The sequence below is a fragment of the Onychomys torridus genome, chromosome 9 (genome assembly GCF_903995425.1).
Source record: "Onychomys torridus chromosome 9, mOncTor1.1, whole genome shotgun sequence".
In the NCBI taxonomy this organism is placed as follows: Eukaryota; Metazoa; Chordata; class Mammalia; order Rodentia; family Cricetidae; genus Onychomys; species Onychomys torridus.
This window is the reverse complement of record NC_050451.1, coordinates 34113159-34133816: the sequence shown is the minus strand read 5'-3', so window position 1 is coordinate 34133816 and position 20658 is coordinate 34113159. Positions and strand designations below refer to the sequence as shown.

The 20658-nt window shown below is 44.8% G+C and overlaps 1 protein-coding gene across 2 annotated transcripts in view; it reads left to right on the top strand.

The window, feature by feature from the left end:
* Vcl (vinculin) overlaps positions 1-17361 on the top strand; it is a 98646-nt gene extending 81285 nt beyond the window's left edge. Inside the window, exons 15-22 of one of the 2 annotated variants that reach the window (XM_036199386.1) lie at positions 2901-3009; positions 4097-4399; positions 5669-5793; positions 7790-7975; positions 11230-11433; positions 13361-13564; positions 14068-14172; positions 16223-17361. In XM_036199386.1, the coding sequence (XP_036055279.1) occupies positions 2901-3009; positions 4097-4399; positions 5669-5793; positions 7790-7975; positions 11230-11433; positions 13361-13564; positions 14068-14172; positions 16223-16369 (1383 nt within the window). In that variant the 3' untranslated portion in view covers positions 16370-17361. The remainder of the gene's footprint in view (positions 1-2900; positions 3010-4096; positions 4400-5668; positions 5794-7789; positions 7976-11229; positions 11434-13360; positions 13565-14067; positions 14173-16222) is intronic. The other variant, XM_036199385.1, reaches the window with a different exon arrangement.
* Positions 17362-20658: the final 3297 nt, after the last annotated feature.

Below are 20658 nucleotides of genomic sequence, written 5' to 3'. Positions count from 1 at the left end.
CGCCACCACTGCCCAGCCCACCTAGCTTTCTTAAAAAGATCAGCTGCTCAGCATCATTTAGTGTAATGTTTGTGCAGGGCTGGTTCCCCTTTCTCCTTTTACATATAGTAAAATTCATTACATTTATTAAGTGCCTATAATATATTGGAGATTCTGCTAGGCTTTATAAATCTGTCATTCTCACTTTTGTGGGAACTTCTCTAGGGAGGGGAGGGAAATGGTCCATGTGTGTCTGTGTTGCCTGTTAAGACTTTAGAGTTTCTCTGTCTCCCCTACTTCTTCTCCTCCTTGGAACTCAGGGCTGTATACATGCAAGGTGAATCCCTCACACCACTACTGAGTTACATGCCCCAGCCCATTTGGAGAAGTCATGTTCATTTAACTTTAAAAAACAAACAAACAAACAAACAAACAAACAAACAAAACCAACACCAGACCTTGTTTGTGAAGCCCAGGCTGGCCTTGGCAGTGCCTTGAATGATGGACGACAGGCATTCACCCACTGTGTTTATCTTCATCCAGCCTTTGTAGGAATTTTTATAAAATCTGAACATTATTACTTTAAAACAACAACAACAACAAAATCCTTCCATAAAACACTAGACAAACCAATTTCAGTATAAAACTGAGATTTTAAAAAGCAAAATAAAAACCCCAGAAGTGCAGAAGTTTAAGGACTGGAACCACATGGGCAAGTAAGTCTTCCTGCTTTTCTGAAGTGTTCAGAGTCACGGACCCCTCCTTTACTTCTTTCTCTCTCTTCCCTAACATGCTTTCCTGAGCACGTGGGCTCCCCCATTTGCCTAACATGCTTTCCTGAACATGTGGGCTCCCCTCAACTCCTGTAACATGCTTTCCTGAGCATGTGGGCTCCCCCCATCTCCCGTAACAGGCTTTCCTGAGCATGTGGGCTCCCCCATTTCCCTAACATGCTTTCCTGAGCATGTGGGCTCCCCCATTTCCCTAACATGCTTTCCTGAGCACGTGGGTTCCCCCATTTCCCTAACATGCTTTCCTGAGCATGTGGGCTCCCCCCATTTCCCTAACATGCTTTCCTGAGCACGTGGGCTCCCCCCATCCCCCATAACAGGCTTTCCCGAACTTCCTCCAGTATTTTGGACTTCTTACTTTTTCTCTAAAGCATCCCTCCCTGTCATATGGCTGCTTGTCGGCCACTTGTCTGCCCCCATGCCAGTTTAAATGGCTTTTCCCCTTTTCTCTTAGTTCATCTCCTCAGGCAGCTGCTGATTTCACAGCTTGCCCACCCTGTGGTTTTCCTTTTAAACTCTAATACAGTTGTCCTTGTGCTTCCAAAACAAAACCAACCCAGAAAACCAGAGTCTACACTCCAGTCTCAGAAAGAACAAAGACTGTAGAGACAGATCTGGACTCCAGTGCATTCTAACTTTCTCACTCATGAAGTTATTCCTTCCTAATGACTGTTTTGAGGAATGAAAACATACTTGCATGGATTGTGAATTACCCGACACTCAGTACATCTTTCCCAAACACTGTCACTGATAAGATGCTCTAGAGCGGGCTGGAGAGATGGCTCAGGGATTAAGAGCACTGGCTGTTCTTCCAGAGGTCCTGAGTTCAATTCCCAGCAACCACATGGTGGCTCACAACCATCTGTAATGAGATCTGGTGCCCCCTTCTGGCCTGTAGGCACACATGCAGACAGAACATTGTATACATAATAAATACATCTTTAAAAAAAAATGGGGTTGGGGATTTAGCTCAGTGGTAGCAAGCGCAAGGCCCTGGGTTCGGTCCTCAGCTCCAAAAAAAAGACGCTCTAGAGCATCTTGATTTTTGCATCTTGGAAGTGAAGGTGTTAACCTGCCCCACCCTTCATGGGGTTGATGTAAACTTTCAGTTGTGTAATGACTGTGAAAGCAGTTTGTTAACTGAACAGGTATTTTAGTTATATTATTCTAAATAAAATTTGAGTAGTTTTTTGTTAATTGTGAACAGGTGTTTTAATCATTATTCAAAAATCAGATTGAGTAATGTTTTATTTCATGCTAATATTTTATCTTATAGACAGGGTTTTTATTATGAAGCCCTACTGGCCTAGAATTTACCAGATTGGTCTTGAACTCACAGAGATCTCTTTGCCTGTCTCCACAGAGATAGCATCAAAGGTGTGCCTCCCATGCCGATGTTTTCTCTCATTTTTGAGATATGGTCTTGCTATGTCGGTAGTCCAGGTCAGCACTAAATTTGAAATCATTCTGTCTGCTTTCACCTCCTGAGTGCTAAGATTATGGGCAATATACATTTGGTTGATTTTTTTTTTTTTTTAATTTAAGTTAAAATTAAAAAAAAAAATTTTTTTTAAAGATACCTATTTTGCCCAGGTTGTTTTTCAGCTTTGTTCCTGCCTCAAGCTGGGTGGTGATGGCACATACTTGTAGAACCCACTACTCGGGAGGCAGAGGCATGAGGATCTCTGTGAGTTCCAGCAAAACCAAACCAAACCAAACCTCCTGCCTCAGGCCCTCAGGTGCTGAAATTGCAGGAATGAATTACCTTGCCTGACGAAATTTTTAGTTTCTTTTTGGTTCTTTGTAAGATCAAAGAGTTGATATAAAGACATCAGCTCTTAAATATGTCAGCTTTATTGTGTTCTTCAGAAAGAGTAAGTGGATGTTCATTTACCTTGACACCTTATTTTTTTTTCCTTCAAACCAGGCTGTGACCCCAAAGCCTTTGTGTGAAGGGCCCACTCTTGGGTCCGTTTGTGGCACCAAACTTCATGTGTTCAGCCTAAAAAGGGTTGCCAATTTTGGTTTTCTGGTGCCATCTATAGGTAAAGTGGAGAAAAGCTTTCCTGTGGATTTGGTTTTGGAATGTGCTTGTGCCCTGGTATGTGAAGATTGCTTTGTCATTAACAGGTCATCTCTGCTGCTCGAATCTTACTGAGGAACCCTGGAAATCAAGCCGCTTATGAACATTTTGAGACCATGAAGAACCAGTGGATTGATAATGTTGAAAAGATGACAGGTAGAATTTTGCAAACTTCTTTTGGTCTGATGCAGGAGTTCTGAGGACCTCAGACAGGACCAGTTAGATCAACTGTAATTGGATAAAGAGACAGTGAGGGGCTTGACAGTGTGCTTGGCCCTGACCAGGCTGCTGAGCAGTGGCAGCTTCTCATTCAGGCTTTGCTACTGTGTTGGAAGAGAGACTGTCGAGTCTGTTTTATCTTACTGCTGCCCTCCGGTGTGATGTTCATTGTTACAGGTCCTATCTTCTCTTTGAATAGTGTCTTTGCCCAGTCCCAGCTAGAGTTTGGTTTCAGAGGCTGGGAGGCGGCATTGGTGGATACAGTGAGTGGCCCTGTCATTTTCAGAGGGCTCACATTTCAAGGAATCACAATAGCTACCATTTAACCCAGCTTGTCTCAGAGTTTCCTCCAACTTATCAACTACATAGTTCCAAAAAAAGGAGACACCCATGTCTGTGCGACTGAGGAAGAGCCCCCACATCTTCCCCGGTGTCTGTGGAGGGATAGCTAGGACAGAGGGCAGGAATGAGGAGTGTGGGCTCTTTGCTGCCCTGTAGAACCTGCTGTCAGAGGTTTGTAGCAGCCAGAGATGAAAGCGGAGCTCCCGAAGTGTCTACAGAGAGGTAAAAGAAACGAGAAGCAGGCTGTTAGGGTTACGGAGTCCTCTGTGCGCCTCATCTAAGGCACTCCAAGCTGCCAGAGTCAGCAGATGGCCGGAGAGGGAGACGACCGGAGGGAGAGGATGTCATTAGCAGATGCTGTGCTGATGCTGGAGTGAAGGATTCAGACGCAGTCCTTGCTTCCTCCTGATGTCTTTGCGGCTCTGGTTGTCTGTGGTGGATATAAGAGGGCCAGTGGCCACGGTCAGTATAAATCCTGAGTCTCAATGACCTTCTGGGCTGTGCTTGCACTTTTGTCTTTAAGCTTTTTGTTCACTTGAATGAAAGCTTTCAATTTTGTAGGAAGGGCTTTGGACTGAGAAGAGAATTCTGTGTGTTGTACTTTCTCATGAGAGGCAAACAGTGTTTAGTAGTCGTTGTTCTTCTAAAAACAAACTCAGTTCCATTTCTGTCTTCTTGACAGGGCTGGTGGACGAGGCTATTGACACCAAATCCCTGTTGGATGCTTCTGAAGAAGCAATTAAAAAAGACCTGGACAAGTGTAAGGTAGCCATGGCCAATGTTCAGCCTCAGATGCTGGTAGCTGGGGCAACCAGCATCGCTCGTCGGGCCAACCGGATCCTGCTGGTTGCTAAGAGGGAGGTAGAGAACTCTGAGGACCCGAAATTCCGCGAGGCTGTGAAAGCTGCCTCTGATGAATTGAGCAAGACCATCTCCCCAATGGTGATGGATGCCAAGGCAGTGGCTGGAAACATCTCTGACCCTGGTAAGCAGCAGTGCATGGTGTCTTTCATCCTAACTGCAAGGCTAAGTCGACAGAGATGGGGAAGGAGCATCCACAACCACCACGTGCAAAATCTGGGGGTAAAAGTATGGACAGTGCCTGGTGTGGTGCTTTCTCCTCTAATCGCAGCACCCAGGACGCTGAGGCAGGAGGATAACTGAGTTTCAGGCCAGTCTGGGCTGTTTAGCCAGTTCGAGGGCAGGCAGGGTTATAGAATGAGACCATGTCTCAAAAAACCCAAAGAAAAAAATTGTAGACATTTAGTTTGAGAAGGTTGTATTAATCTTTTCTTCTGTTCAGTTTGGTGTAGTATTGCTAAGCTTGTGATGTCTAGATCAGTATCTCTCCGCTTTCTTCACATTCTGGCTTCCTGGCCCAGTTCATAGTCATTAGTTTGGAAACTTTAAAAACAACAGCAACAACAACAAACCAGCTACTCATCTGCCAACCATTTAGTTCATGAGGTTGGTATGACTTCTCCTCTTACATACAATGACCTCTCTGTAGAGGATCTTGTTTTTGTCAGATGTAGAGTGCCTAAACTAACTTGGGTTTCTTAGCCCTGCATGAAAGACTCTGAGTTTTCTTCAGCTCCCTTTAGCTCCTAGCTCCAGTCTCACTAGAGGAGATCATAATTGCAGCCGCTCGTGCACTGGCAATCATGTCTCCTCCTTCCCCTTTGGAAACCAACATTTCCCACCCCATCGGTGAGAATCTAGGCTGCCTGGCTCACTACTGCCCTAGGCAGAATCTCCCTCAGATTCCCAGTCCACCATCACTGTGGGTGCATTTGATCTTTTCATTGGGATTTCTAAATATTTTAGCAAATCAAGATAAGGACTAACGCACTGAGTGCCAACTAGAGCACAGACGTAGAAAAGTGAGATGTTACCCTAGGGAGCTACAAACCCAACCTGGAGCTGACATGTCCACTCAGTGCCTCCGCGCTCAGCAGACCTGTCATGACCGTGCTTCATCATAAGAGAAGTGATGGGTACCAGCGGAGCCTAGCTCACACCCGGGATTCTCCCAAGCACTTGAGCTGTACTGTCAGAAGGCATCCTCACCACTGTAGGAACACCTGCCCTGGGCCGCTTCCTCAGGGCCTCTGACCTGCCCTACTTCCCTGCCCATGATTCCCACTGGCAGCTTCACATCCAGCCTCCTTAATGGGAACCAGTTCTTCTGCTGGACAGGCAGTGCCTTGCGCCCTGACCTGGCCGCCTGAAAGTGAGAGTGTGTTATGTTTAGGCCTGCAAAAGAGCTTCCTGGACTCAGGATATCGGATCCTGGGAGCTGTGGCCAAGGTCAGAGAAGCCTTCCAGCCTCAGGAGCCTGACTTCCCGCCTCCTCCACCAGACCTTGAACAGCTCCGGGTAAGTAAGCTCAGAGAGGGGAGGGATTGAGCAGCCAGGGGTTGAGCCTGTGCGCGAGGTAGATCTGCTTTACAGTCTCCAGGTGGCTTATTTAGCTTTTGTGTGATTAATTAGAGACAGACCTTGATTTTCATTCCTGAATTACGTGGCATCGTAACCCAGCACTTCATATGTCCTTAACGTGACCTAGCCTGTGTGACAGGGTGAGAAGGGAGCAGGTAAGTGCAGTTGTGATAGATGGTGAGGGCAGCTGTAGAAGAGTTTGGACAGTTGATGGGGAGGGTTTTGTTAGAGGAGGATTGCAGTATTTGACTCTTGTTATGTTCTTGCCTTCTCTCTTTTTAGTAACGAAATTAATACTTGATTTTAAACATATTAAGAAAGTGTGTGTGTGTGTGTGTGTGTGTGTGTGTGTGTGTGTGTGTGTGTGTGCAGGGGCATATGCAATTTGTGCATGTGCTTGTGGAGGACAAAGGGCACCTTCAGGTGTTGTCTGTCAGGAGCTACCCACCTTCAGTTTGGAACCAGGACCTCTTACTGGCATGGAGAGGGCTTGCTGGCTGGCCAATGAGTCAGGGGATTTGCTTGTCACCGCCTCCTCAGTGCTGGAGTTACAAGCACACACCACCATGCCCAGTCGTTAGGGGGTTTGGTTTTGGTTTTTTGAGACAAGGTTTCTTTACACAGCCTTGGTTGTTCTGGAACTCACTATTAGACCAGGCTGGCCTCGAGATCTCATGGAGATCTGCTTCCTCAGTGCTGGGATTAACGGTGTGTGCCACCACGCAAGCCAATGCTGAGTTTTTTTACTTGGGTGCTAGGGATCAAACTGGGGTCTCCATGCTTGTGTGGCAAGTGCTCTACTCTCTCCCCAGACCAAGAAGAATTCAAATTTTAAAACAGTCTTCTATTTCATATGTACGGGCGCTTTGCACTGCATGCATGCCTGGATCCTCGGAGCCCAGACATGGCATTAGAGCCCTGGATCCAGTTGTAGATGGCCGTGAGCTGCCCAGTGGGTGCTGGGAATTTGGACCTGTATTTTCTGAAGGAGCAACAAGTGTTCTTAACGGCTGAGCCATCCCTCTAGGCCCTCAAATCTTTTTGTAATTCTTTCCCACGAATATAATTTTCCATGGTTTAGGAATAAGCTAGTTGAGTCATATCCTAGAAACAGAAATAGTAATGATTATATGCAGATATTTACTCCAGCTAACAGTTTAGAAATACACTAATTTGGGAATTGTATTTACTTCCTTTGGGTATGTTTTCTTTTCTTTTTTTTTTCTTAATTTTTTTATTTTTTAAGAGAAGGTTTCTTTGTGTAGTCCTGGCTGTCCTGGAACTTGCTCTGTAGCCCAGGCTGGCCTCGAACTCACAGAGATCCAGCTGTCTGCCTCCCGAGTGCTGGGATTAAAGGCATGTCCCCCTTGCCCCCCCATGTTTTCTTATTTAATGTCGGTAAAAGATTTCAGGTTGTTTAAGGACAAAACTGGGTCACTATGCATAGGTAAGGTAATTGTTTCCCAGTTTTCAACATTTCTCCACACTTTCCAGTGAGCCTCTTGATGGTAAGAGCCACAGGAGAGTGATGCTCCTGGAAAGTGGCTCCTCTGAGTCATGCTATTTAGAATTAGGGGTGTAGAGGTCGTGTGGCAGATGCAGAGCTTGACGCTCCAGTGAGAAGTTACTGCCTCCCATTTGCCCTCTGACAACCAGATCTGTAACCAGAACCAGGCTTACATCTTCTATGGGGACTGGCTTTGGAATTGTTGATCTGGTAATGCTCTGCATGCCTCCCGTGGGAGATGACCACCACACCCTGTGAGTTTCTTGTAGAGAAGAAAAACTGTTTTTTATTGAGATTACACAGATGGGCCTCATGGCTGGGTGTGAGCGGTCTTACATGGCGTCAGTGTGGGCAGGTTTTTCTAGATCTGTTTTTGGTAGTAGCTCCGAGGGCTTATACCTGACAACCTTCTTTTTCACACTGTAGCTAACTGATGAGCTTGCTCCTCCTAAACCACCTCTGCCTGAGGGTGAAGTCCCTCCACCCAGGCCCCCACCACCAGAAGAGAAGGATGAAGAGTTCCCTGAGCAGAAAGCTGGGGAGGTGATTAACCAGCCCATGATGATGGCTGCCAGGCAGCTCCATGACGAAGCTCGGAAGTGGTCTAGCAAGGTAAGCTCTGAGACGCTCCTCCTCAAGCTCCGAGGACTCTTCCCAGGAAGGATGGAGAGCCGTAGCCACAGCCCAGGAAGGAGTCTGTCTGGAGTCACCGTCCTCCTTGCTCACTGCCTGTGTTTCAGCAGCGTGTTCTTTTCAGCAGGGATGCAGTGAGAAGTCTGTAGTATTTGATGGCTTGCCTCTCCTTGGGCAGAAGTGAAAGCTGGGGCATCTGTGGCTGAGGAGAGTTCCTCCTTCTTTTTCCATTACTGTCAGCTCTGACTCTTTATCTTTCTTGGATTATTGAATGTTTTCCAACGCTCCATTACTAACAGGCAAAACCTCAGTTGTGAAAGTATCTTTTGTGGGCTTAGCTAGATGAAATCCTTGCTTCTCTTTCAATTCCTGCATTAAGAAGCAGGTAGATTGGTGTCTCAGGAGCAGTGTGTTTTTGTCCTTGCTTGGAATCATTCTATCCCTCCCTCTTTACTCAAGACAGCTCCAGGTTATCTTCAGCTCAGCTAATTTGAAAGTCTAAATATTAATGGTGTGGGTGAGAACCTGGATATGACTGCAGTTCTGTCTCCCCGTCCCGCCTCTTTCCCTGAGCGCTGCAGATGAGCGGAAGCTTTTCTTGCTTAGAGTGAAGAAACCCTGTTGCTCATTTAGCAGTGAGATGTGGTTCTTAGCTCTAAACTGTTTCTCATGCATCCCAAACTCCAGCCCTTCATTCCCACTGTGTTCCTTAGTTTTACATCCTCAACTGAATATACTTTGTGAGGGAACTGGACGTCCCCCTCCCCCCCCAAAGCTGAGAAATTGACCTTGGTTTTAATCCATTGTTAGAACTGTTAGCTGAGAGCCCAGGTTCCCAGGAGTGGAAACCTTGCTAGTGTTGGACCCGAACGGGGCAATTATTTATTTTTATTTTTATTTTTATTTTTATATTTATTTTTATTTATTTATTTTTAAAGATTTTATTTATTTATTCATTTATTAGGTACATAGAAGAGGGCACCAGATCTCATTACAGATGGTTGTGAGCCACCATGTGGGTGCTGGGAATTGAACTCAGGACCTCTGGAAGAGCAGTCAGTGCTCTTAACCTCTGAGCCACCTCTCCAGTACCAGGGGCAATTATTTATAATGGTGTCTCTCCAACACCCCCAGGATCATGCAGCACAAATCCTACTGTGCATGGAGAATGGGAGAGAGTGGCAATAATGTTGATTTTCCTCAAAGAAAATATAACTTTAATTATAGTAATGGACATTCATTTTGAAGAACACAAAAGTACACGTGGACGTAAAGGTGAAACTTCAGAGGGTCAGGCAATGTTTACCCTTCTCTGCTCAATGTGTTCAGAAGTTCAGTTCACTGGGTTTTGAGCTATGTATGAGAGGGGAGGGAATATGTGTTTGTATCTGTCCATCTGTCTTTGTGCAGCTTGTCACTTTGAACCTTAGCAACAGCAAACTGCTCTTTTCTTCCAAGGAATGGGGTGAGTCTTGGTTGAGACAGTTTAGGAGAAAGGACTGGTGGTACCTAAACCCCTCACTGGCCTTGTGTCCTCCAACTTCATTGCCACTTTTTAGAGATGGGTTTTGTATTTAGGATAAGCATTTTTATTTTTGTTCTTGCTTCTTTAAGAATTATTTTTATTTCATGCCTATGGGTGTTTTGCCTGCATCTATGTCTGTATACCACATATGTGCAGTGCCCATGAGAGCCAGGAGAGGGCGTTAGGCCCCCTGGAACTGTAGTTGCAGATGGTTGTGAACGATCATGGGGGTGCTGGGAATTAAATCCAGGTCCTGGAGAAGACTAGTCAATGCTCTTAACTACTGAGCTGTCTTTCCAGCCCAAGGGTTTCTATTTTTAATATTTAAAAGTTTCTCTATTTCTTGAGACAGTCTCATGACTCACTGGTCTCCAGCATGGTCTTCTGGTCTCTGCCTCTGAAGTCCTGAACTACAGAAACGCACTGGTAGAAATAAGACTTTTAGGATAAAATTCCATGAGAACACACATTTAAATAAAATTCACTAGAATTCCATGTGAACACTTCCTGGTGTAAACCTGTGGTCATTAGTCCTTTTTTTTTTTTTTTTTTTTTTTTAAAATCCTCGACACAGGGTTTCTTTGTGTAGCTTTGTGCTTTACCTGGAACTCAGTTGGTAGTCCAGGCTGGCCTTGAACTCACAGAGATCCGACAGGATCTGCCTCCCGAGTGCTGGGATTAAGGGCGTGCGCCACCACCGCCCGGTGTCAGTCTTTATATAAATGGCTTGGCTTCATTAGAGCAATCCTTTTCTTTCTGTTCCAGCTTGTTCTTAGTGTCTGTTCTCTGCATCTTCCCCAAGCCCTTACAGTTCCCACCTTTGATATAAAATTCATGTTCTTCCCCTCTTGGTCCTGTTCTTCTTTCATGAGCACCCATTTTGGGTTCATATGAGGGCTCCTCGGAGCTTAGCCTCATTTGGTTGCCAAGTCTGTGTGTTACCTGATCTGTGAACTAGTAAGTTGAGTTTGGGGTGAGTGAGAAGCTATTTTCAACAAAAGAGAGATTTAGGTTGTATCCAGAAGGCGGTGCTTTCAATTGCCACAGTAAGATATTGTGGAAGCTTTGTCTTTGAAGATCCTTTTAAGGAGAAAGAGGCTGAAATGTCAGTTTTTCATTGTAGGAACTAGCTAGCTGAGCAGTTGTAGGGTATTTGGTAAATCCTCTTCATGCACCATTATGTTGATTGTCTTGTCTTTTTCCTGGTTTGCTGTTACTTTTGACATACCATTTCTAATCTGGGACTTGTAATTCCTAAAGGAAATTGTGACAGCTGCAGAGCTGTGTGTTCCAGGATGATGGAATAGTGAGTGTCTGATTTAGGAGGATGCTCAGTTTTCCTTTTCAAACAGCGCATATGGCTGTGATTACTTTTCCCTTCTGGATTTCTTTGAAAGGTAATGACTACTGGGTTGTTTGATTCCCCAAACGTGATTCTGGTCAGGTTTAACTTCAGCAACAAACATATATTGCCTTCTCTGGAAACCTTTTGCTAGAGCAAATTTTTTCCCATGTTTCAAGGTGACTTAGGTTGGAGGCTGAGTTTCTGTCTTTGAACCTCGGTTCACCTGGTTCCTGGAGAGCATGCCATTTTCTTTCCCATTCCAGGCAAGCTTTGGTTACTAAGCCAGCTGAAGGTCCGTTTCCCAAGTCCGGTTGTTCTTACTAACCCTATCCCTGTTTTTCACCCTTCCCGCCATCGACAAAGCCGGGTATCCCAGCCGCTCAGGTGGGTATAGGAGTTGTAGCTGAGGCAGATGCGGCTGATGCTGTTGGGTTCCCTTTCCCCTCTGACATGGAAGACGATTACGAACCCGAGCTGCTGTTAATGCCATCTAATCAGCCGGTCAACCAGCCCATTCTGGCCGCGGCTCAGTCCTTGCATCGGGAAGCTACCAAGTGGTCTAGTAAGGTACTGATCGGTACCCCAGTTGGGGGCTGCTCCAAATGCATCCGGCCATGTGCAGCCTTGACACACCTTGCATCACTCATTACCTGTGCGGGTCCTGTGAGTCTGAGCCGGGCGGGCAACTGTCTGTCTGCACCTTGTTGTTAGGGCTGGCCTCACAAGTTTGATAGGTTTGCTAATATCCAAGTGAACCACATTTATGTCTAGGGAATAAAGAGAAAAGGGGTCACTTTTCAAAGGATTCATTTTCTTCCCATTTTTGTGGCCATTGTTGGAACTATAAACTCCTTGGGAAGCTGTAGATGCATCTCTCAGTGACTTCTAGGTCAGGAGCCATTGGGGACCACCAAAAGTTCCCCTAGCTTGACCACTGAGCATTGCTTGGCTCCCACTGACCTCTCACTGATGGCTCAGGCAGAGCTGATCAGGACAAAAGCAGCCTTATACGGCAGAGTCTCTGGGGAGGACTGCTTGCTGCCCTGCACCTGGCTGTGACAGATGCCAGCCTTTTGGGAGCCCATGGGGAAGGGGCTTTACTGCTTTTCCAGGTGTCTCAGAAGGGTCAGAAGTGGCCACAAGGAAAGCTCAGGGTCATCAGCTAGGTGACAGAGCCTTGGGTACTAGCATTAACTTGGAGAGTTCAGGTGTAGAAGGGATCACCTTGTTTGTTTTCCCTATGGAAAGATGGCATGTTGCAAGAGTCTGAAGATGGTGGGTAAAAACTAACCCTGGCACTGTGCTGTCTTCTAACCAAAGTCATGGAATCCTGAATTATCTCAGGTCTGCACTGCAAGTTTGCCCAGAGGGCTTCAACTCACACATGCCTGTCCTGGTGACCTCCTCCCAAACGTGTGTTCTTTCTAACCTCCGTTGATTTCCTGTGACATGTTCCTTCCAACATCAACGATGAGCCACTTCCTGGTGCCTGTGGAGCTCTTGCAGAGCACCGGGTGGCATGGTGTGTGTGCCTCACTGCACTGTGTAGAAATTTAGAAGCATGAGGGGACAAATGAGTGGGGCTTGGCCATTCAGCTAGTTTTACTCACTAAATTGCTGTAATTTTAGGTTGTTAAGGACATAAAATAAATTGCTTAAATATTTCCTCATGATCCATGAGGATTTTAAGTGTACCCAATGCCAAATCTCAGACAAACTGCCATTAATGAGAGAGGGGGTTCCTTTTATAGCCTGATTCAGGTTTATTTATTTATTTGATTCCTCCCTCAGCATGCTCCTAAGTGAATATTCCTTAACTGGAGGCTTCATTTAGCTGATAGAACTGGAGAATTGATTTGTGGAATCAATTTTTTTATTCAAAAATGTGGAATGATTAAAATAGTATGCTTTTTCAGGCTGACAGGTCAAGGCAGTAGAGGGAGACCTAGGTAGAAAATGCAGAAAATATGCATTTCCCCCTTTTTCTCTCAGGCTGAGAATCATCATCACATAAAATGTTCTAGTGAAGTAGTACAAGTACTTGGCTGCTGTTTACAAGAGAAAGACGAGAGGATGCTTTCAGCATCTGGAAAGCCTCCTCTGTGTTCTTCACTGGCCAGCTCAACTGCTTTCTCCCCTGTTATAGAGATGAAAATGCCTGTATGACCGACTCCTTGGCTCTGGCCCTATGTTATTGACACAATTAACCTGGAGACGCTCAAGTGCTTGTTCAGTGCTGTGCCTGGGGCACCCACGTTGCCCTTTCAGACTAATTTCTGGGTCTTCTTTGTTTTCATTCAGGATATCTTCTCTCACTGAGTGCTGGGGCAAGTGCCCTGTCTGTCTCTCCAGTGCTTTCTATTACCCCAGCCAGTACTTTCCCATTTCCTTAGCCTTCCAGAGGCTGCTAGAGCAGCAGGCTTCCTCCTGTTTTTCTTTCCTTAACTTGACCAGTGTATGGGCAGAGCTCACCTGTATCTTTGCTTCTCTCTAGGGCAACGACATCATTGCAGCAGCCAAGCGCATGGCTCTGCTGATGGCGGAGATGTCTCGGCTGGTAAGAGGGGGTAGTGGTACCAAGCGGGCACTTATTCAGTGTGCCAAGGACATCGCTAAGGCCTCTGATGAAGTGACTCGGCTGGCGAAGGAGGTTGCCAAGCAGTGCACAGATAAGCGGATTAGAACCAATCTCTTACAGGTACTTGGGGAAATAGGCTCGTGTGTGCGTTCGTGTGTTTAACCAGAGAGGAGAGGAGGGAGAGAGGGAGAGGGAGAGAGAGTTAGAGGAAGAGGGGAGGAGAGGATGGGAGGAGAGGAGAAGAGAGGAGGAGAGAGGAAAGGAGAGGAGAGGAGAGAGCACCTGAGTGGGAAGCGTGACTGTGAGGGGAAAGGCAGCGAGGAAGTCGGGTGAAGTGGGAGGAAGAGGCACTCAAGAAAGGTGTGAGCAGCAAGGCAGTGTGTGGATACTTGGGAGAAAATAGAGCAGACGTTTACTTTCTAACCCAGTAGAATTTGAATGCCTCCACTTATGAACCAACTGGGTCAGGACTGACCCTAGGGATAAAAACAAGTATATGTGTGCTGCTCATTTAGTGAATACTTCTGCATGCCAGGCCAGTGACTGGGAATGGAGCTGGGTATCTGCCTGCAAGGAACTTGGGGCAGACAACCAACCAACACCAAATGAAACTTTCTCTGTAGGTATGTGAGCGAATCCCAACTATAAGCACCCAGCTCAAAATCCTGTCCACAGTGAAGGCTACCATGCTGGGCCGGACCAACATCAGTGATGAGGAATCCGAGCAGGTATGTGCTGCTGCTCTTGCTCCGTTTCCCTAGCTTCTTTGCTGTTTAACTTTAGCTTTAGGACAAACTTACTCTGAATTAAGAATGCAGCAACTGTCTCTTTATTATCTTGCCTCTGGTGGGCCCTAGGCTGAGCCACACTCCCCATTTTCTTAGGGGAGAGAGCACGTCTTGGTTACTTGTGTACAGAGGACCCATCATTATTTTAAAAGTTAAAATGAGAGAGACAGTCTTTCCCCATTAGGGAACTCACAAATAATTTGGGAGCCCAAGTGCTTCTGACTTCTACAGAGGCTACTAGGGTACCATTGGGAACATGGGGGACATCTTCCTGTTACCACAGCTGCTTCCACCAAGTTATTTTAATACAGCTGCTCTCACCTCCTTACATGGGAGCTTTATCCACATCCCCCGCTTCCAGGTCTTGCATGTGGAGTTTGGTACTGGGTTACTTTCCTTAGTGGGATGTCTTCTGCCTAAAGATAGGTGAAGCTGGGAAAGGAAGGGTCAGTCTGTGATTCATGCTAACACACATCAAGTTAATTAACAATGCACGGTGAGCCTCTGTGTGTTCCATTAAATGAAAAGGTAGAAATAGTGTGGCTGAACGGAACAAACACAGGAAATGAGGAGTATTGAGTAGGACCTGACAGTTTTGAGTTTTGCTGGCAAGTCTCTAAGCCTTTCTGGGCCCATGAGCCTTCATAACAACAAGATGTTAGGAATTTAGATGACAGGTACTTTCCTCAGAGCTCTCTGAAGTTTATGCACACATTCACTCATGTGACACATTTTTCTGGGAAAACTCCACAAGCCTTCATTAAGTCCTCAAAAATCTATGACTTAAACGATAGTTAGAATTACTGCCCTAGAGAGTCATTCAGTTGTCTGGCTGTGAGTAGACTTCTTGCTAGATTCCTGTCCTCTGAGTTTATGTGTTTAGAAAATTAATGTACATACACTTATAAGGTAGTTGGTTGCTTGGTTTTATTATTATTTTGGTTTTTTGAGACAGGGTTTCTCTGTGTAGCTTTGTGCCTGTCCTGGATCTCGCTCTGTAGACCAGGCTGGCCTCGAACTCACAGAGATCCACCTGCCTCTGCCTCCCGAGTGCTGGGATTAAAGGCGTGCGCCACCACTGCCCGGCTGGTTTGATTATTTTCATTCGTTGTTTATTAAATGCCTCGTCCTTAATAGTGGAGAGCAGTGAACGAAAGTAACAAAAATCTCTGCCCTGTGGAACTTTAAAATTCAGTACAGATAATAAATCAACCCCTCCCCCCAAAAAACCAAAAACAAATGCCAGTGAATAAAACAAAACCCATCCCCAAAACAATGTAGGCAGAATATATAGCATACCAATTAGTGATGATAGATTTCATGAAGAAAAAGAATAATCTGAAGTGAAGAATGCTAGTTTAGGTGGTGTGTGATTTAACATAAACAAAAAGGAAGGGTTCCCGTAACATGACTGCTTAGCAAAGATCTGAAGGACACTGGAGGGAGGGCTCTAGGTTACTTGGAAGAAAAGTGTTGCAGGTAGAGGAAATAGCAGGAATCCTGAAAGATCACCCGCCACCTTTGAAAACCCAGATCGAGCTGGGCGGTGGTGGCGCATGCCTGTGATCCCAGCACTCGGGAGGCAGAGGCAGGTGGATCTCTGTGAGTTCGAGGCCAGCCTGGTCTACAGAGCTAGTCCAGGACAGGCTTCAAAGCTACAGAGAAACCCTGTCTTGAAAAAAACAAAAATAACAAACCAAACCAAACCAAAACAAAAAAACCAAAACAACAACAACAAAAAAAAAAAAAAAAGAAAAGAAAAAAGAAAAAAGAAAAGAAAACCCAGATCAAGTACATGATGTCATCCATACAAGAACACAACACACAGTAGGAGGTGTCTTCTGTTTTGTTTATACAGTTAAATCACTGGTGATGCCACAAATGTTGGACGCCAGTGCAGGTGGGGTTAAGTGCAGTCAACGCCTGGCTTCATGGTTTCTTGAAGACAGCATTGCATTAGGGACTACAGTAACGGTGCTTTTTATTGCAGGCCACAGAGATGCTGGTTCATAATGCTCAGAACCTAATGCAGTCTGTGAAGGAGACTGTACGAGAAGCAGAAGCAGCTTCAATCAAAATTCGAACAGATGCTGGATTTACTCTGCGCTGGGTCAGAAAGACTCCCTGGTACCAGTAGGTGCCTTGCCGAACCTGGCTGGTACATAAGCCTCTGCTAGAGAGAAGAGAATGAGTTCCAGAAGCCATTCAGTGTTGCCGGGAGTAGAAATCAATTCCTGGGCTCACACACCAGAAAGGAATGGGGGCTTCTTCACATAGAAAACATTTACACTCTTGTCATGGACACTTTGAACTGTGTCTCTTTATGAACCCTGTACTCTCACAGCTACTCCTGTGCACAGTCACCCAGTAAGTGGACTGGGTCTCTAGCCCATGGATTTTACATAAGCTCAGAATAAGAGTGAACACTAGCTGGAAGCCCTGCTCTGCTCCAGGGAGCATTTCCCTCTCTGTTTACGGTTCACTGACTCTCCCTTTCCCCTTCGGGCCCCCAAGACCTAGAGCTGAGGCAAGTCAGCTAATAACTGTGCTTCCAAAATTTATTTTGGGTTCTCCATGTTGCTGACCCTGCCTCCCTTCCCTGGGCTGTGTATCATTGCTGCAGGATAAGGTGGTTTCTGGGAGGGCCAGCTCATGTGGCCTGGATTCATTTCCTGCTTTCCCCTCATGTAATCCTAGTTCCTCACAATGTAAAACCAACTTTCATTGTCGGGAGGAAATCACTTTCTGCCTTTACCATGCCCCTGAGTAATATCTGTGCTAGGGAAACTTCCTGCCTCACATCCTGCCTTGCTTGGTTGCCAAGGTAACCATCCAGCAAACACACTGGTGCTCTCTGCCGCTAGAGGGTCGGAGTAGCTGGGTGTGATCCTGCCCGTCCTCTTGGTGGGGCCACTCCCAGGTCTTCTATGCTTTGTCACTGCCAGTAGAGGTCCCTGCTAAGGCCTTAGCGGCCATTCATAGCTCCTTTTTTTTCTTTCTTTCTTTCTTTCTTTCTTTTTTAAAAATTTCTGAGCTGAAATGCTGCATTTATTTTTAACCAAATCATCCAGGCTTTGGCAGTCTTCTATATGCTTCTTAAACAAGACTTTAAAGATACATAGGTATGTTTTTTTTTTTTTTTTTTTTTTTTTTTTTTTAAATTTTTGAGACTGGGTCTCTTTATACTGTCAGGCTAGTCTTGAACTTCTGGGTTCAAGCAATCTGCCTGCATCAGACTATTAGTACCTACCAACCACACTTGGTTTCCTCTTAACTTTGGAAGGTCCATTCAAAATTAAGTCCTAAAAATTAGGGCTTGCTCCTTAAGAGATTTGAAGGAAAGGCAGTCCTGTCTGAAAGATAGTTCTTGTGTCAGGGAGACTAGCATTTGCAGATTACGATGCTGGTGCTGCCAGGGATAAAACAATAGAAATTATTATTATAATTCCTAGTTGCTTTTAACCAACTACAACCAAGTCTTTTTCATCCTCTCCCAAATATTCAAGAGTAATGAGTATGATCTAATTATCCGAAAGGGATGTTTCTTATCTGACAAAGTCAGAGAGAAAGCGACTTCCCCTCTTCTGTATTTATCCCACAAGCATTTCTCAGGACATGAATACTTATTTCAGAAGTCAAGACCCAGAAGAATACAGGAGTAAGACCCTTTCCTGGATGTTCTTCCCACACCTATGTGTTCAGTCCCAACACTGAATGTGTAACCCTTCAGTTGATCCTGTATACTCAGGCTTCCTCTATTTCCTTTCAGCTGATCATTTTCAAAGTTCTCAGCATATCTTTATAGTTGCTTACCTGATATAAATGCGTATCAATGCCTTTAAAGTATGACTCTACGCCAAAGATCACCTTTTGTTTTAAAGATCCCCATAGGAACGATGAAGAGTCATGTCTGCTCTCCAGGTTCCTCCCGTGCTGGGGAGTTCACACACCCACCATGTGTGCTCCTCTCCAGTGTCGGTGCTCACATTGGAGACGAGAGGAAAAGTCCCCGAATGAGTTAGAGATGCCACCACTAAAAAACTGCATTTATAAGCTAGGATTTATTATATACAAATATTTTCTGCCTCTTCTTTTGTTCTGTTTAAAACAATAAAATACATTTATATGAATAACGTTCTGAATGATGGACATGCTATTTTACTAACAACTTTAGGTCAGACTCTTTATTTTTAAGAATAGCCAATCAAACTAAGATTCTGGATCTGGATTTTATTAATAAAAACTAAAACTTTTATTCAATCCATAAAGGAATGGAAATTAATAGTGTATTTACGTAAGAGGGACTGTGATAAAGCAATCTTGGCAACTATAAATTAGAAGGAGCAGAAATCACAAGTTTCTAGTGGGCAAAGCAGCCAGATGTGGGTTTACCCCTGATTGATGTAATTCTGATTTTAGATTTTTTAGCTATTACTGGAGACCATAACTGTCCCTTAAAAAAGCTGAAGTTATGAAATGTGAGGGGTACTTTTGTATGTTCCAAACCCCAGTGTAGAACAGTTTTGTCAGAATCCACTAGGGCTGTGAAGCAAAACTATCTTTGCTTGAGGAAACAAAACATGTTTTTGCCTAATTTTCTAGAACTAGGAATGGGGGAGGTTAAGTAATACTGCAGGATAAAATTTACATTGTGTTGGCTGAGAAGTTCCCAACTGTAGAAGTGGATTGCATCCTGTGTCCAAGGCTGTGGAAGTAGCGTAGCCAACACTGTAGTTGTTTTTTCTAAACAGTTGCTTCTAAGGACAACAAAACCAGCATATTCCCAGGTTTCCTCTGTATCACCATTTAAGGAATGAACCTACCAGCTGAATTCCGTGCGTGTGTGCGTGTGCGCGTGTGTGTTGGGGTTGGGTGGGTGGGGGAACAGGGTGGGGATGGCGCTACCTTTTGCAGAAAATAAGTATCTATTTTATTTGCTGTTAGATTATGGTTCCTTAAGAACAAAGAAAAGGGGAATGTGCTGGATTAACCAGAACTACATGTTTTAAAACCTTGGATCTCTATGGGAAGTGGTGATGAAGATAGTTTTGATCACTTTTACCATTAGGGGACCAGAAAGGGGACACATTAAAAAGATGAATGGCAGGCTGGAGAGATGGCTCAGAGGTTAAGAGCTCTGACTGCTCTTCCAGAGGTCCTGAGTTCAATTCCCAGCACCCACATGGTGGCTCACAACCATCTGTAATGGGATCTGGCACCTTCTTCTGTGTACATAATAAATTAAAAAAAAAAAAAAAAGATGAATGGCTATGAGTGGCTTAGGAAAGGACCTCCTGAATGTTCTTCAAGCAACTACAACACTTGTTATACACAAGTACTGATCTGGTGCAGCCAGCTCTAAAACAGTCTGGATATGAGAATGTTCCATCAACAATCAAACTTAAAAAAAAATCAGTTTGTTGCTTTCATATTTTTATTGACATGATAGCCAGAGCTAGGGACAGGACTTACTGGGCTCTATCAAGTTAATAAATACAGTAACTATAAGGAACACAGTCTGTTTGGCTGTTTTAGCAGAAATTTAGAGATGAATGACTCTTGGTGTATGTTCCACTTTGATAGACAAAGCTGCACAGGAGGAATGTTGGACAGTCTAGGTATGGGATGGTGAGACAGGATTGTGAAGAAATTCAACTGTTATGATTGTTTTTGAGGTAAAAGACAAGATATTAAAACTAGAGCTAGATAACCAATCTTAGTCAAAGGGAGTAAATACTTTGCATTTTGGCTTCAAGCTGCCAATCTAAGACTGGTTACTCAAGAAACTTCTATTTGAAATTGCAAAGCTGGCCTGTCTTCTTAGATGAGGGCAACAGTAACAGTGCTCCTGCATGGTGAGCACTCTGACAAGGAGTGAGCATAAGTCAGAGACAGCATGGTGAGGGACAGATGAATGAAAACAGCGAATGGACCATAGAACAAGAAGACTAACAGTCTAAAGAAAAGCAAGGAGAAATGTCACAGGCCACGAGAATATGAAATAGGGAGAGCAAGCACTTATATCTTAACCTTCAGCTTTCCTCCGTTTTCTTTATATCTAACGAGGCAAAATCACTGTGGAAGGATTTCCAAGCGAATGATGCAGAATGGAATGAGTCATAGGCCGACTTAACAAGCTAACGATGGACTGGTATAGATCATCACTGAGGACACTGTCCTTCAGTATGATGTCCTTCTGCATACATATAGTACAGCAAAGATAACACTGAAGTGCTTCTTCAGTCACGTTCTGACAGGGTGGGAAGTGTGGGGAGGTGCCTATCACAATGAATGGTCTTGGGCACATACTGTGAAGAGGAGTGCTTCCAAATACAGGGAACTCCAACCACACAAGCCCAGAAAGACCACACAGCGAAAGGAGAAAAGAACAACGGCAGTGAAGCAGATGTATTTTCCTCCTTTTGC